Source organism: Ornithodoros turicata, chromosome 7 (genome assembly GCF_037126465.1).
Source record: "Ornithodoros turicata isolate Travis chromosome 7, ASM3712646v1, whole genome shotgun sequence".
NCBI classification, from domain to species: domain Eukaryota; kingdom Metazoa; phylum Arthropoda; class Arachnida; order Ixodida; family Argasidae; genus Ornithodoros; species Ornithodoros turicata.
The window spans coordinates 37,994,453-38,009,401 of record NC_088207.1 but is presented as its reverse complement, the minus strand read 5'-3'; the positions used below and the strand labels follow the sequence as shown (position 1 = coordinate 38,009,401).

Here is a 14,949-nt window from a genome sequence, read left to right as displayed (position 1 = left end):
TTGTCTATTTTACTCCCGAAGTTTTTCTACTTTCATCACATTCCCAATTAAATCATGGGTTTCTGGTTGTATTTAGCCGATTTTAGCAAAACTTGAATCATTAAACCCAGCTAGGCATGACAAACGCATATAACCACCAGGTCTGGTTACGGCAGACAAGTGAAAGCTTTTGTAAGAAACCAGCTACAGTAGAAACATAATATATATACATCATGCTCTGAAAGGGAAGCTGTGGGTAACGTTTACTGATAGAAGCTGAATATGAAATCATAGAAAAGTATGAAGACATCCTGCTTGCAGGGCAAGTTCTCCTCAGAGACACGTCTAGTGGTACGCAGTTCATGTTCATGTGACATTGATGGCTGTGGGTAAGTATATGAAAGATATAAAATGGTGTCAGGGTCACGCGTGCCTGAGTGTGCACCACGTGGATTAAAGCTGCGACTTGTTTACTGATGTCATGCCTTCCGTTATGAAGCTTCCGAGATCTTGGTCGCCCACATCATCGTCTTCCGAGGCCATGGATAGATCCACGGACCTACGACGCCTGCGAGCAAGCATATCACAGAGCGTTTCACCTAACGTGTCACAAAAACATCTTAAAAAAGTAGTCTGAAAATTATGTGGTCAGAGGTGTCTATCTTCGGCGAACTTTTTCCATGACTTATCAGCACCTTGATCAGTTTCAATCACGAGAAAGTGACTTTTCTGGATTGACCCTCGAAATTTGCCAAGCCAATGGTTCCAGACAAACTGTGGAGTTTCAACCACGACCTACTTTATACAGAGACCTGGACAAATGATAACCGCCTCTGGGAGAGCCGGGTCATGGGTTAGTTACGCTGGTGGCCGCTGCAAGCGCCACGTAGCATTATTGGGGAGAGGAAATAGCATGTGCACTATCATCATCATTGCCACTGTCGTTCGTCTGCTACTCAGGACTACACAGGCTGTTGCTAAGCACGCGCTACCCTCTTCCGTAACTCTTCGTCGTTGTCAACACAGCCCACCGTACGTTGCCGCGGTTTCGACAAGTCACGTGGTAACAAATAGTGCTACCTAGCGCCAAATGCCATAGCGCAGCGGCGATTGCCAGAACTACCACCCCGGTGCTGGGAGCTTTGCGGATGTCCAGCTCTCTAGTATAGTAGTTTGTCGTGGTTTCAACATACTGCCGTTATCAGCACAAGCATTGAAAAGGAAATCGAGGGGCAGGACACCGTTCTCTACCACCACTTTTTTTTTTGAAATTTTTCCAGAACAGCTTTTCCCAGGACAACGCCTGTTAATCCCGTGGGCAACCATAAAAAGGTTACAACCAAGATTCCGGAGAGCCGCATTAAAAATGTTACCTAGCGGCTTTATCGAGTGATTTCCTCCTGGCCATTTTCCTGCGCAGGCTCTGTCGGATGTCCTTGTAGTAGTTCTCATACAATCTGCTCAGCTCTTCTATCTGTACACGCACCGTGTCAGCCAGGTTCGCCATGAGAATCAATGCGACAATAATGATGGCACATGCTAGGATGATGTACATGCTGTCGGCCCTGGCCTAAAAGAAAGAAAGGATATACAAGGGCTTTGTGTTTTCCTCTGCGCTGCGGGCGCCTCTCTGGCGAGGGCGCCCCCCCCCCCCCCCCATCACTAAGGCTCTGCTACTGTGCCTCTACTACTCTCAGAGCCACGTGCATGATACGCGCTCAGTGAGCGCTTCGGAAGGCGGCTCATTGGTTATCAGGCCCCTCCTTCTTCGACGCGTCACGGAGCAAGAGCACTTACTCGCTCCGACCAACGAGATAGAGAGGAAATAGAGAGATAAACCGGCAGCCATATTTGAAGCCACCCTGGACGACGCCACGTTGGCCTCACCATGCCTTGTTTGCAAATGGCGGACATAAGGGACACATGCGTCTGAGCGTCTTTGTGCCGCACGTACGCTTCGAAATCTCTATCGGCCGCTTCAGTCCAACGTCCGTCGCGCACTCGCGTTTCATTGGTCCTTCGGTTCACTCTGCGTTGTTTTTTGCCTTAAACGAAGGAGGGCGAGAGGTCTCCTTGAGGCTTCAAAGTTCAAGGGCAGGTTGCGCACTCTATGCATCTCTATCTCGTTAGCTCCGACCTGCAAGCTGGAGCGGGAAAATTCATCAAGAGCGACACGCTCCGGAAAAAGTTGTGAACCCGTTAATTAGTAAAAAGGAGCGCGCTCCCTGCGCTCTGGAGGAGCACTGACTTTTCTCTCATTTCCTTCTCAAGATAATAATAATAATCGGGGGTTTACGTCGCGAGACAACTGGGATCATCTTTCCTTCTCAAGAGGCGCGACAGTCGAGGCGGCCTCCCATTGGTCTCCGCAAACGATTTCCCTTTGCGATGAGTGGACGCTCTATCTGCACCGCCGTGTGGCGCCTCTTGAGGAGGAGGGAAGACGAGGGATAGTGTAAATTGCGGTTTTGTTGGCGCAGAAATAACAAACGAGGAAACGCGTGAATCCCATTCCTTTTGTATTGCTGTTAAGGTAACGGCCTGTACTTCATTTCTGCTACTGCAGCAGCAGAATGAGTATCCCGCGAGCTGTACACGGTCTCTGCTCAGTTATCTACTCACAACAATTTTTCCTTTATATAACGATCCTCAAATCTAGACTAACAAATTGCCGCGCATTGAAGTGGAATCTCGACAACTAGTCAACTGGGAAGTATGGTTACTTTCCTGTCGCGTTTCTGTTAGACTTTTCAAGTCACGCAAAGCAGCAGATTTTTCTAGCATCCGCAGAATGTACCCATGCTACAATACTTATTATTATTTTGTTTTTGCACATCAGAAAGTAAGTTTGTAGGGAAAAAATAACATCAAGAGTCCTTCACGACAAATTTTTCGTTGTGGAAATTTCTCTACGAAAAGGCGGGGTCCCATAGCCTCGATCTGAGCAGCAGCAGCAGAGCAACAGCAGCAGAGCTGCAGCGACACGAGCGGTCCCATAGCTCTGGGCGAGAGCAGCAGCGCTGCCGAGCTGCAGAAATTCCGGAGAGTGACGGCCGAAGGTTTGTGTCTGGTTGTTCTGTGATTTGTTTCTGAAGCCCTGGACACGCTTGTGATTGCCAGTAGTTTGGACTGCCAGTGTTCAATTATCGGGACTGCGTGAAGTGCGCTTTCAGGACATAATTCAGTTCATAAAGTTCAATAAAGTGTTCGACCGAACCTACGTGATACATATGTTGTGCACCAGAGTTGCAGCTAGCATGTTCGCTTGTTTTCTGGAAAGTACTTCAAAGCCCGTGACTTGGTAACGTATACAAGCAAATTACGTTCACGTCCATGTTGTGTGAAAACCATACCGACCACATTTCTTGTGAGGGTCGACGACTTGCGAGCTAGGTTGTTGTAAATGAAACTGACTCTTGAAAAGGGTTCGACAGAGATAGACAATGTTCAGGCTACAAAAAGGTTCGGTAGAGATAGACAATAATGAACTCGTTACCTTATGAAAAGAGGCAGAAACCAGTGATGACTAGCAGAAGAGGCCTTCGTTTTCGTTAGACAACTTTATTTCACTATCAGCAACGTACGCATTTGACAGTCACAATAAATCAAAATATCGAATCCTAGTAACGAGGCGATATTAATATGGCAAAATCCTGTAGAGTCTCCAACCCCAGCAGATGCTGCACAGCAGTGCGAAAGGACGAACCTACGTTGAATGTCACGAGACTTCTACACATCAACGAAGAGTCAATTAGGTAATATGAGGCTCAGACCACCACCACAATCATTTCACAGTCCACTTGTGAGCTACAGATACATAATATGTCCCACTCATATCAGCCTTTCACCTAGAATTGCATTCCTACGTGTGTGCACTAAAAGGCTTAGCTACTGCGTACGCCTTCGGAATGTTCGAAACGTAAACAATGCCGTATAGTTGCCAACACGTTTTGGACTTCCTACGTTCCTACGCCGCTGCTGCCGCTAATTCAAACCGAAGCTATGGGACGAATCTAGGGGCCAGTTCTCACTTGGCGACGCCCGACGCGGCGTCGTGAGCGGACGGCGGAAATAGACAAGCACTTCCGGAGTCGGGAGACGAGAGACGTCGAGCCAAAAAAATTGCCATGGCTGCGTTCCAATACCTCCCGCCCGCGAAGCCACCTGACTAGGCAACTGAGTATGTGGAAGACGACTGATCAGACCAGGGCGATAGGCAGAACTGACTGTTTATTCCAGAGCGCGAGGGGAGACCGCGCGAGGGGAGACCGCGCTTGGTGTCGCGCGGATATGGCCGCTACAGGGCTCCCCCCCAGAACGACAAGGTCGCTCCAGGATACCCGTTTGCGGGGTTTGGGAGGTAGGTCTAGTTGACAGGTGGGGGTGGAGCCTGAAGCGGTAAGGAAGGGAGGCTGAGTGTCGGATTCGGTGAAGGCGGGTTTGAGCCGATCGATGGACACCGTTTCCCGACGACCACCGTGGTCGATGATAAAGTATTTGGGATGGCGTTCGATCACGTGGTGTGGACCAGAGTAGGGGGGCTGTAGAGACCGTCGGAGGGCGTCAGTCCGGAGGAAAACTTGAGATGCTGATCGGAGGTGGGCGAAACGAAGGTCCGATGGGTACTAGGAACTCGAGGGGCAGTTGGTCGAACTCGGGAGAAGTGGTCGCGAAGGCGTCCGACATAGTCCGTTGCTGTCAACTGTAGGTTGTCAAGCGGCTGGGGGTCGAAGAACTGGCCTGGAAGGCGAAGGGAGGCCCCATAGACGAGGTCCGCTGGTGTACATTTCAGATCTTCTTTCCAAGCACTGCGAATGCCCAGCAGTATCAGGGGAAGATATTCGCTCCATTTTGGGCTGTCGTCGTAGGACATTATGGCGGCTTTGAGGTGACGATGAAAACGTTCAACAATGCCGTTAGCGCACGGGTGATAGGCTGTGGTGCGACATCGGGTGGTACCAAGAAGCCGAGTGAGGGCGGAAAAGAGTCGTGATTCAAACTGACTTCCCCTGTCAGTGATTAACTGAGATGGGACTCCGAAACGGGAGATCCAAGTTGAGATGAATGCTTGTGCGACGGTCTCGGCTGTAGAATCGTGCATCGGGGCCGCCTCCGGCCATCGGGTGAAACGGTCGATGCACGTCAGGAGGTATCTGTAGTTATGAGACGGAGGCAGGGGACCGACGATGTCTATGTGGACGTGGGCGAACCTTGCGTCAGGCAAGGAGAAGGTCGAGAGGGGAGACGCGGTGTGCCTGTGAACCTTTGCCCGTTGACATGCAAGGCAGGACCGCGTCCAGGTGCGAATGTCGGTGTTCATCGATGGCCAAACGTAATGGGTGGCTACCAAACGTTGCGTGGCTTTGACTCCAGGATGAGAAAGGCCATGAAGCGATGAGAAGATGGGCCGCCTGAACGGTTTTGGTACAAATGGTCGGGGCGAACCGGTTGCCGTGTCACAAAAGATAGGCTGCTGGATACCCGTAAAGGGGATAGGCTGTAGGCGGAGGGACGAATTGCCGGATCGGATATGCCTAAGTTCTGGGTCCAGCTCTTGCTGCCTGGCAAGATCGGCGAGATTGATGGGGGTGTCATGGAGGGAAGAGATCCTACTGAGAGCATCGGCGGGGACGTTGTCGGTTCCTTTAACGTGCTGGAATTCAGCGTTGAACTCAGCTAGGAAGGCGAGGTGTCTGATTTCGCGTGGGGAATAGCGAGAGCTTCCAGATTGATACGCGTAGACCAGCGGCTTATGGTCTGTGAAGATGACGAATGACTTGTCTTCGAGGTAGTAGCGGAAATGTTTAACCGCTGTGAAAGCGGCGAGAAGTTCGCGACCAAAGGTGCTATATTTCTCTTCCGCAGCAGATAGTTTCTTCGAGAAAAAGGCCAGCGGCTTCCAGTGGCCGCCAATACGCTGCTGTAGCACCGCCCCCGTGGCTTGGTTGGATGCGTCCACCATGAGGGATGTAGGGGCGCCACTTACTGGGTGACTTAAGGAGGCTGCTGAAGCGAGGGCTTCCTTTGCTTGGCGGAAGGACTGCAGGGCTTGTGGAGGCCACGCGAGTCCAGCGGAGTTGGGCGTATGTGCCTTTAGGAGTTCTTCTAGCGGTCGCAGAATAGCGGCACAGTGGGGGACGAAACGACGATAGAAGTTAACCATGCCAAGGAAGCGGCGGAGCTGGCGGATGGTTGTGGGCAAGGGAAAATCCTGGACTTGCTTGACCTTGCTTTCCGGGGGGAAATTCCGTGCGCGTTGACCTTATGGCCAAGAAACTCCAGCTCAGGCACGCCGAACTCGCATTTATCGACGTTGATGAGCAATCCATGGTCAGATAGACGTCGGAATAAGATGCGGAGGTGCTCCGTATGTTGGTCGGGAGAAGCACTAGCAACCAGCAAATCGTCGAGGTAGGCAAATACAAAAGGAAGGCCACGCGTGATGTTGTCGATGAACCGTTGAAAGGACTGTGCCGCATTTCGTAGGCCGAAGGGCATACGGAGGAATTCAAAAAGCCCGAAGGGTGTTACAATCGCAGTTTTCGCGATGTCTTCCTCGGCCATGGGTATTTGATGGTATGCCTTGGTTAAATCGATTTTTGAAAACGTTGTTGCTCCTGTAAGGCCGGCGGTGAAGTCGGAGATGTTGGGAAGAGGGTAACGGTCGGGAAGTGTTGCCAAGTTTAAGGCGCGATAGTCTCCGCATGGCCTCCAGTCGCCAGTTTTTTTGGGGACCATGTGAAGAGGTGACGACCAAGTGCTGGAAGACGGTCTGACGATACCAAGCGCGAGCATATGGTCGAATTCCTGTCGTGCAATGGCCAGCTTCTCGGGGCTCAGACGACGTGCTTTGGCGAAGACCGGCTGACCTCGCGTGACGATGCGGTGCACGACAGGGTGCTTGACGGGTTTCGTCCAGTCGCAGGGGGCAGTCAAGGATGGAAACTCGCGCAGGAGCTCCGCAGAGGCGGTGTCCTGGGGGCGGGGTTTAGTAAGACCTGCCGGTGGTGTGCACGTTGAAACGCCGTTCACAGAGAGGCCTGTAAGGTTGTCAAGCAACACACGCCTAGCGACATCGACCATAAGGTTATTGTGCGCTAGGAAATCGCTTCCTAAGATGCAGTGCGTAGTGTCTGCCACCAAAAAGACCCAATGGAAGACACGACGTAGCCCAAAATCGAGAGGCAAGGATCGGCGGTAGTACACTGCAATGCGGGAACCATTTACTGCGGTCAAATACATGATAGGGGTACGTCGTCGATCTTGGCTAGATGCGGGGAGAACACTAACTTCAGCGCCAGTATCGACAAGGAAATTCTGGCTTCCGGACCGATTTTTGAGGTAGAAGAGGCGACCGTGCCGCGTAGTCTGGGGTTTCCTGGTCGCCGTTAGGAGTCCCCGGTGAAGTTTCCCTGCCAGCGGCATGGTGATTCGCAACGTCGTGCCCTGCGGCCGAAACGACGATGGTACCAGCAGACTGGACGACGGTTGGATGACGATGGCGGTGTTGGAGAGCGGACTATTCTGCGGGACTGTCCAGCACGACCAGGAGAGTGGCTGTCGCGGCGCGTGGGCCTGTTGAAGGCGTCGGCGAGCCGCTTTATTTCATCACGTAAAGCGATGAGTTCCGAGTTTTCCGAGGACGCCGATGAAGAGGTGCAGGTACCGCAGGCTTCGGGTGAGGATTGCGGATGGGTGCTGTTCACCGCAGAGAGAGTGTGCGCAGAAGCTTGGCCGGATGCAATTTCCGTTACCTTGTCGGCGCGTGCTGCGAGGGACGGAAGGTCGCTGTCGTCCGAAGCGGATAAGACCAGCTGTACGGACGGAGGCAGTCGAGAAAGAAAAAGCTCGCGAAGGAGCTTGGGGTCGAAGGTGGAGCTTCCGATCAAATGCTGCATTTGCCGCAAAACTTGGGAGGGCTTGCGGTCGCCAAGAGGCTCGTTCAGCACTAATTCTTGTAAGCGCTGGCGGTCAGAGGGAGAGGTTCGCTCGACGACGGCAATCTTCAAGGCGTCGTACGAAGCGTCAGCGGGAGGACAGTTGACGATGTCTGCCACCTCGATGAGAATGTCTTCGGGGAGGGCGGACAAGGCATGGTGAAATTTCGTTACTTGGGATGTGATGTGCGCCAAGGTGAACTGTGACTCTGCTTGCCGAAACCATATGTCCGGGCGTGAACGGGTAAAAGGCGGCAGTCGTACGGCGAAGGAGGATACCAGGGGCTGCGTACCGTTGCCATCCATGATCACGTCCGGGTCACCAGTGTGGAAGACGACTGATCAGACCAGGGCGATAGGCAGAACTGACTGTTTATTCCAGAGCGCGAGGGGAGACCGCGCTTGGTGTCGCGCGGATATGGCCGCTACAAGTAGACCCCTTTGCTTGCCACTATTGGAACAGGCTTGCCTAGCCGAGGCGCCTGTGGCGCCATCTCGTTGCTCACGCAAGAAATGCGTACGGCGCAAGCGCAGCAGGACTCTAATGCGCTAAGTTTGTAGGACATCGTGCATAAACTGTCACCTTCACAACTAAACATGTGTTGCAACTCTCTACGCAGTTTTAAAAAAACATACCACTACGTGCAACTTTACATTTAAAGCCAGCAGAAACAGCGGGCACGCTGGTACCGTCAACGCGCGTCTCCATCCCGGCTGTAAGACTGCATCGATGCGCACTAGGCGGTAGCCGACTCAATAGCGGACTTGGCGAGATTTGGAACGAGACTTAACATGGCGGCACTTCCGGTTAGACCGCTAGGCAGTCGACTGAGGGCCAGTTCTCACTTGGCGACGCCCGACGCGGCGTCGTGAGCGGGCGGCGGAAGTAGAGGCGCATTTCCGCCGCCCCGTCAGCGCGCACGAATTTCATGTTCCCACTATAGTGGCCTTCCGTCGTCCAAAGCAGACGAAAAATCAAGGGGCGTGGACTTTCTGTGTCACCTAATTGGTCGCCAGCTGTCGTTCTCGACAGCTGTCGCCGACGTCGTGAAAGAAGTTCGGCATGGCAGTTATTTTTGGTTCGACGTCTCTCCTCTCCTGACTCCGGAAATGCGCGTCTATTTCCGCCGCCCGCTTACGACGACGCGTCGGGCGTCGCCAAGTGAGAACTGGCCCTAACGGGGGTATTGGAACGCAGCCCATGTCGAGCTTCTTTCACGACGTCGGCGAGAGCTGGCGTGAACGACAGCTCGCGACCAATTAGGTGACACAGAAAGGCCACGCCTCCTGATTTTTCGTCTGCTTTGGACGACGGAATGCCACTGTGGTGGGAACATGAAAATTTTTGCGCTGACGGGGCGGTGGAAATGCGCCTCTACTTCCGCCGCCCACTCACGACGCCGCGTCGGGCGTCGCCAAGTGAGAACTGGCCCTAGCAGCAGAGCAGCCGCAGCTGAAAACTGCTCTGCTGCCATGTTGCCGTGTTGCTGTTGCCGAACCGCTGCTGCTTTGCTGCTGCTGCTCGCATAAAGCTATGGGACCCGGCCCAAAGACTAGAATATTGCCGCTGCACATGCTGGAGAGGTTTGTTCCGCAGCGCACTCAACGTATGCTTTGCTATAGCAATGCCTAGAGATGCGAGAACTTTCCGCATGTGAATCGGTGTTCGGAATTGTCAGGCGACACAAGCTTATCGCGAGACCCCGTCTGCCATCGTGAAATCACCGAAGTCGCCATAGTGAGCCAGAGTTGCCCGGTGCAATAAAAAGCTTCTAACAAAAAAAAAAAAAAAAAACGAATAAACAAATAAAAGCTTCTAAATGAGTGAATGAAACAGTTTTAGACGACGTTGATTCGCGTGGCGTGCTATTTACTGCCCCGGTGGAACGTCTAAACGGTTCAAACCATAGTTCTATGGTTCAAACCGATCCTGAAACGTTCTTGGTATAGTTCTGGCTATGGCGGCTATATAGTTCAGGTCACGACCTACTACTATACTAGAGACCTGGATCTGGCGATCCCCTATGGGAGAGACGGGTCACGGGTTAGTTACGTTAGTGACCGCTGCAAGCGCCACATAGCATTATTGGGGAGAGGAATCACCCTCGCCACCGCCTTTAGTCTGCTACGCAGAGATACACAGGCTGTTACTAAGCACGCGCTATTATCTCTCTTATACTGCTTCGTCGTTGTCAACACAGCCTACCATACATCGCCGCGGTTTCGACAAGTCACGTGGTAACGAATAGTGCGAGCTAGCGCCAAATCCCATAGCCAAGCGGCGATTGCCAGAACTACTACCCCGGTGCTGGGAGCATTGCGGCTGTCCAGGTCTCTAGTATAGTAGTAGGTCATGGTTCAGGTTGGGCTCGAATTGAATTCGTAGCACGCTTCCACCTCCCATGTCCCATCCTCCCATCACCTACGAGCCAACTTCGGAGCGCAATGTATCCAGACAAGTTCTACTCGAACCCAGATTTGGGTGAGGTGATTTTTTTTAATGCCGTTAACAATGGGTCACAGTATGACGCCGCCGGCGTTTGATACTCCGAATAGGAAGAGATACATGAGAAAATGGCAACTTGGGCCGATCTGGAAGCAGTGACGATGACGACGACGAGATTTGGAAGTCGTCTCACCTTTGAAATCATAGCGCTTGGACAACTTCGCGTATACACGTGGTGCCAAGCGTCCTGCTCATTCATGCTCAATACATTTCGAGCGCAGTATCGCTGCCCAGCGGTGGGCACCATAGGATCGGCTGCGTTCTCTTCGTCGTCCGTCTTGCAGCAGGATGCTGGAACATTGCAACGTTCGAAACTGGGATTTGTGTTGCTGCAGTTGAAGTAGATGTTACTGTTCCAATCCCTGAAGGTCTGATCTGTGACGCCGCAACACTCGAACGTTTTCTGGATGTAGTCGATAAGAGCACGGAAGTCGTCGTTGTCCCTGTAGTTCTGGACAAACTCGATGCTCACGATGCCTTCGATGGACTGGAAAGAAAAGCTTGTTTTATTTCGTACTATAAATCAACCTCACACAAAGACTCAATGCGCAAAACACAAATGGCGCAGGTGAACATTATGTGCCTCCACGACTTTTCGAAAGAACCCGCAAAATTTGATACTTTCGGATTGTCCACGAGTTGGTAACGTCACCGGGAGCGACTGCACCTGCCTCCTAGCAACAGCGCGCGTTTCCGCGCCTGATGCTGACTGCTGCAAACTGTTGCCAGACGTGTTAGTACATTGTGCTCCCCATGACGTCATATTTCTCAAAATTTGAAATTAATTTTATGATACTTCCGCGTCGCATAGAGAAACAACAGCTTTGGAGAATACGGTGTGAGACACGTGTACACAAAATTTGACAGGATCCTGAACACACGAGATTTAATCCGTAGTGGCAATTTGAGGAAAGTTTGAGACGGCTGAACTTGCCTTTCTGGTGAGTAAAGGTCCGACGAAAATGAAAATTGCGAAGGCGAGGACGAGAAGCTGGAGAACACACAGTGAATACGTGTACCACAACAGGAGTGTTGTGTTTTCTCGAATGGCCCCTACGAACCCCGTAGTTGCAGCGAAGAAAGTGTAGAGGCTGGCCGTGAGGAACGGAATCTCAAGATTGATGATGAAGCTCACCACGACGGACGACTTAATCCAATGTATTTCGTTCCAGCGCTCGTACAAGGAGTACATCTGAAAGCATAGTGCACTGTAGGAGCTAGGCCAAGACAGCTGGCCTTGACCGATATGGATTATCTCCCGTCGCGCGAAAATGCATGTTCAGTTCGCTCTATTTACATAGCCCTTGTCTCGACTATGGATTATAAACCACAGGGTGCTGCCCTATCGAAGTCTACTAGCGCTGGCATGCCATGCTCGGCTATTACTCAATGCTAATGGAACATTGTGTCGTCTGTATGTAGATCTCTGGGGGAGACCCAATACTGCTGAATTTCAATGGGGTTGAACATCGTAGCGCGAAGTTATAATACGAAACGCACGAATCCCGTAATCAAAAGGATCAAAATGGCGGCGCTGCGAAGAGCAGCGGAGGCGCTGCTCCCCCGACACACAACACTGAAACACTGAATCTCACTGAACTGAACACTGAAAGTGAACAGTTCACTGCCAGCAGCGTGGGTGTTGCGCATCACGACGCCGTCTGGGGAGAAGCTCTGCCTTGCAGACTTGGGGGTTGAGCCATTATGAAGCCATTGGAAGTCACGACAGTCATTTTCTTGGAACATTTGGAGTCTGTCGTGTAGTCCATAACGGAAGAAAAAAAAAAGAACTTGCTTTTGCGAAGTAGTACCTGGGGTTATGTTACTTACGCAAATGGCTAAAATCAGCGCTGATGAAATCATCAATACTAGGTTGATGACGATGAGGGGAATGCGCTGCGCTGGATTTACTTCCTCATCAGGAACGGACGAGCTACGCATTCTGGGGCCCATGGTTCCGTTCAGCTGCAATTCCAATTAGTACAAGTCATTTCGTGTTTGTTTTCCTCGCTAAGAGGGAATGGAGTCCCCAAGTACCACCAAGACCTCAAGGTACATATGACAGCTTTCTTAGGAAGATACGTTCTTTCTCACATAGCTGGCCAATGGATTGGTGCTGCGGCCCTGCAGGTGTGGCATTCAAGACAGAGTAAAATCCTCAGAAAGGAATGTGGAGAGGTTGAAATATAGGAGGCTCAGGATTAAGGCCTGGGTCCGCTTGCACGAACATTGAGGGAATTCCTCAATGGTGTCCTCTGTAGCTTTGGCAGTGCTTCAGGTAGACGCTGCTGTCCTCAAGCCTGCTCTTACGCAAAGCACTGGCAAAGCTACGGGGGGCCTGCTTGCGCGGATGTTGAGGATATTCCTCAGGACCGCGCAAGTCAAGGAGGTCCTGACTTTCTTGTAAACACAAAAAGTTCAGAACCTTCGAATTACGTGGTTGTGCTGTACAAATACATTGTGACAACAATTCTTGCTCTTGTCCATTCTGAGTCGCTAACCTAACCCAACCGGGGGGAGGGGGGTGATGTAGGGGGAAGGTGCGGTGGTGCAGTCAGCTTGCTCTGAAGTGGCGGCTGGTGCACCCAGGGGAGGGAGAAGATTGGGGGTGAAAGGGGGAGGGGAGAGATGGTGGCACAGGAGAGGGAGGGGTGTGCTAACCCCCTTGCTCTGGGATTAGGGTAGTCCAAGAGGACTGCCCACCACAGAAAACATGCGAGCGTCCCTCAGTAGTCTTCATTGGGATGCGCCCTGTACCACGGTAACCGCCAGGATTATTGGCGAAGTTACCCAATCACATAACCCAACCTAACGCCTCTACCGTTCCCAAGCAACCTCTGAATCCGTTTTGCTTAGCACCGTGTTTCTCCCGCTTTAGAAGTGCTTCAGCTGTTGTTGTTCAAATGCATATTAAAAAGCTTTCATAGCAGATAATTCCATAATTCTTATATTTTTAGATTCGATATATGACCTTCTTTCACTTCTACGCAATACTTACCTTTCAAACGCTTACACTATTTTTTTTAATCCAATGGTCCCGGTAACGAACTTCACCCTGGTTCCTGGGTAAAGATGGGATGGGATAAATCTGGGATGCAATGGGTGAAGAATCTTCAGGAACGATGTGCCAAGTGCCTTGAACTTTCAGGTGGCTTATGCCGAACTGCAATAAAGGTTTATGGCTCTATAGGGCGCGTTCCTTCTTGTCCGGTCGAGAACTTTTCAGCATCCCCTCATATATATATCAATGCCGATACGGAACTGCTCGGTACGCACCGTTCGTCTCTGAAGGGTGCGAAAGCTGTATCTTCTGCAGACTTAGCGTCGTTCAGAACGTTGACGAACTTCAGAACGATGAAGCGTGTTTAAACCAAGGACACAGCATGGACACAGTGCGAGGAAGCTTCTTCTTCTTCCTCGTCCATTCGAAAGATGGCAGTGAGCCACAGGGGAGATTTGCCAGGACGACTGGGTGAAATCACTCGTAGTGTGGCTGTACGGAGGAGAAAATGTTATGGGCCCCTTCACATTTAACATTTTCTCCTACGCCCCTTCCTGTGAGGCCGACAACGGCGAGCCTTTCACCAGCACCACCACCACCGCCTATGCGCCCATTCATTCATCGTCATTCATTATCATTACTGGTATACGCTCATGTCACGTCAAGACTGGGAGGCACCCGGGTTCAAACCCTGGTGCCAGCTGTGCTGTTTGGGGTTTTTTCCTGGGTTTTCCTCAAACACTTTCAGACATGTCGGCACAGTTCCCTTAGAAGTCGGCCCAGGACGTACGTTCCCTCAAAGCGTTAGTCGTGACGTTGCCCACCTCTATGAGCTCTTTCAGAAGCACCACCACCACCACCACCATTGGCGGACGTGCGGAGGAGTGAGAGGAGACAGGTCTTCTGTATCTAGGTGGCACTGCTGTTGCTCGGCCTCGCGAGGTTCCGAAGTGACGACAGTGAGTCGTTGGTGAATACGAGCCTGAAAAGTGTGCAGTGGTTCTTAGAAAAGCTAAATTTTTTCCCTGAACAACTTGCTGGATTTCGTAGGGCATGCTCCTCGACTGACTGTGTAATAGACCTCATCTCTGATATTGAGCACTGTAAAGCCCTGTCATACATGACGGTGGCTGTCTTCCTGGATTTAAGGCGGGCCTTTGACACGGTGATTGGCCACCCTCACCTTCGTCAGGGTTTGCTGCATGCTGGCGTCGGCGGACGAACTTACCAGTGGACCTCTGACTACCTCACAGATAGGACAATGGAAATGATAACAGCAGACGGAAAAACCAACTCAGTGCCAGTTAACCAAGGAGTACCACAAGGGGGAGTACTTAGCCCAACCCTTTTCAATATTGTCATGGCTGGACTGATACCCCTACTCCCCCAAGGTGCGAAGATCACTGTGTATGCGGACGATGTGTGTATCTTGGCCAGCGGACGACATGCCAGCCGAATCAAGAACACTTTGGAATATGCCATGGATTCAATCACAACATTCTTCGGAGACAGCGCTATGAACCTTT

General features: G+C 51.5%; 1 protein-coding gene across 2 annotated transcripts; it reads right to left on the bottom strand.

Annotated features, from left to right (window-relative positions):
• Positions 1-225: 225 nt before the first annotated feature.
• On the bottom strand, positions 226-13,819 carry LOC135399848 (tetraspanin-33-like). 2 transcript variants are annotated; one of them, XM_064631589.1, is made up of 7 exons: positions 13,699-13,819; positions 13,421-13,585; positions 12,253-12,387; positions 11,357-11,614; positions 10,556-10,909; positions 1,353-1,549; positions 226-547 (listed from the first exon to the last, which is right to left on the bottom strand). In XM_064631589.1, the coding sequence occupies exons 3-7, from the start codon at positions 12,373-12,375 to the stop codon at positions 433-435; spliced, it is 1,047 nt and encodes a 348-aa protein (XP_064487659.1). In that variant the 5' UTR covers positions 12,376-12,387; positions 13,421-13,585; positions 13,699-13,819; the 3' UTR covers positions 226-432. The 2 variants fall into 2 exon arrangements, with proteins under 2 accessions (XP_064487659.1, XP_064487660.1); XM_064631590.1 differs by having other exon boundaries at positions 13,436-13,585.
• Between the last annotated feature and the right edge of the window lie 1,130 nt (positions 13,820-14,949).

Bases quoted from the DNA above. Each gene is read 5' to 3' on its own strand.
- LOC135399848 (XM_064631589.1), bottom strand. From the start codon at position 12,375: ATGGGCCCCAGAATGCGTAGCTCGTCCGTTCCTGATGAGGAAGTAAAT. The intron at 10,910-11,356 runs GCAAGTTCAGCC...TTTTCTTTCCAG, and splicing joins GACCTTTACTCACCAGAAAG to TCCATCGAAGGCATCGTGAG. The intron at 548-1,352 runs GTAACATTTTTA...GCTTGCTCGCAG, and splicing joins TCACTCGATAAAGCCGCTAG to GCGTCGTAGGTCCGTGGATC.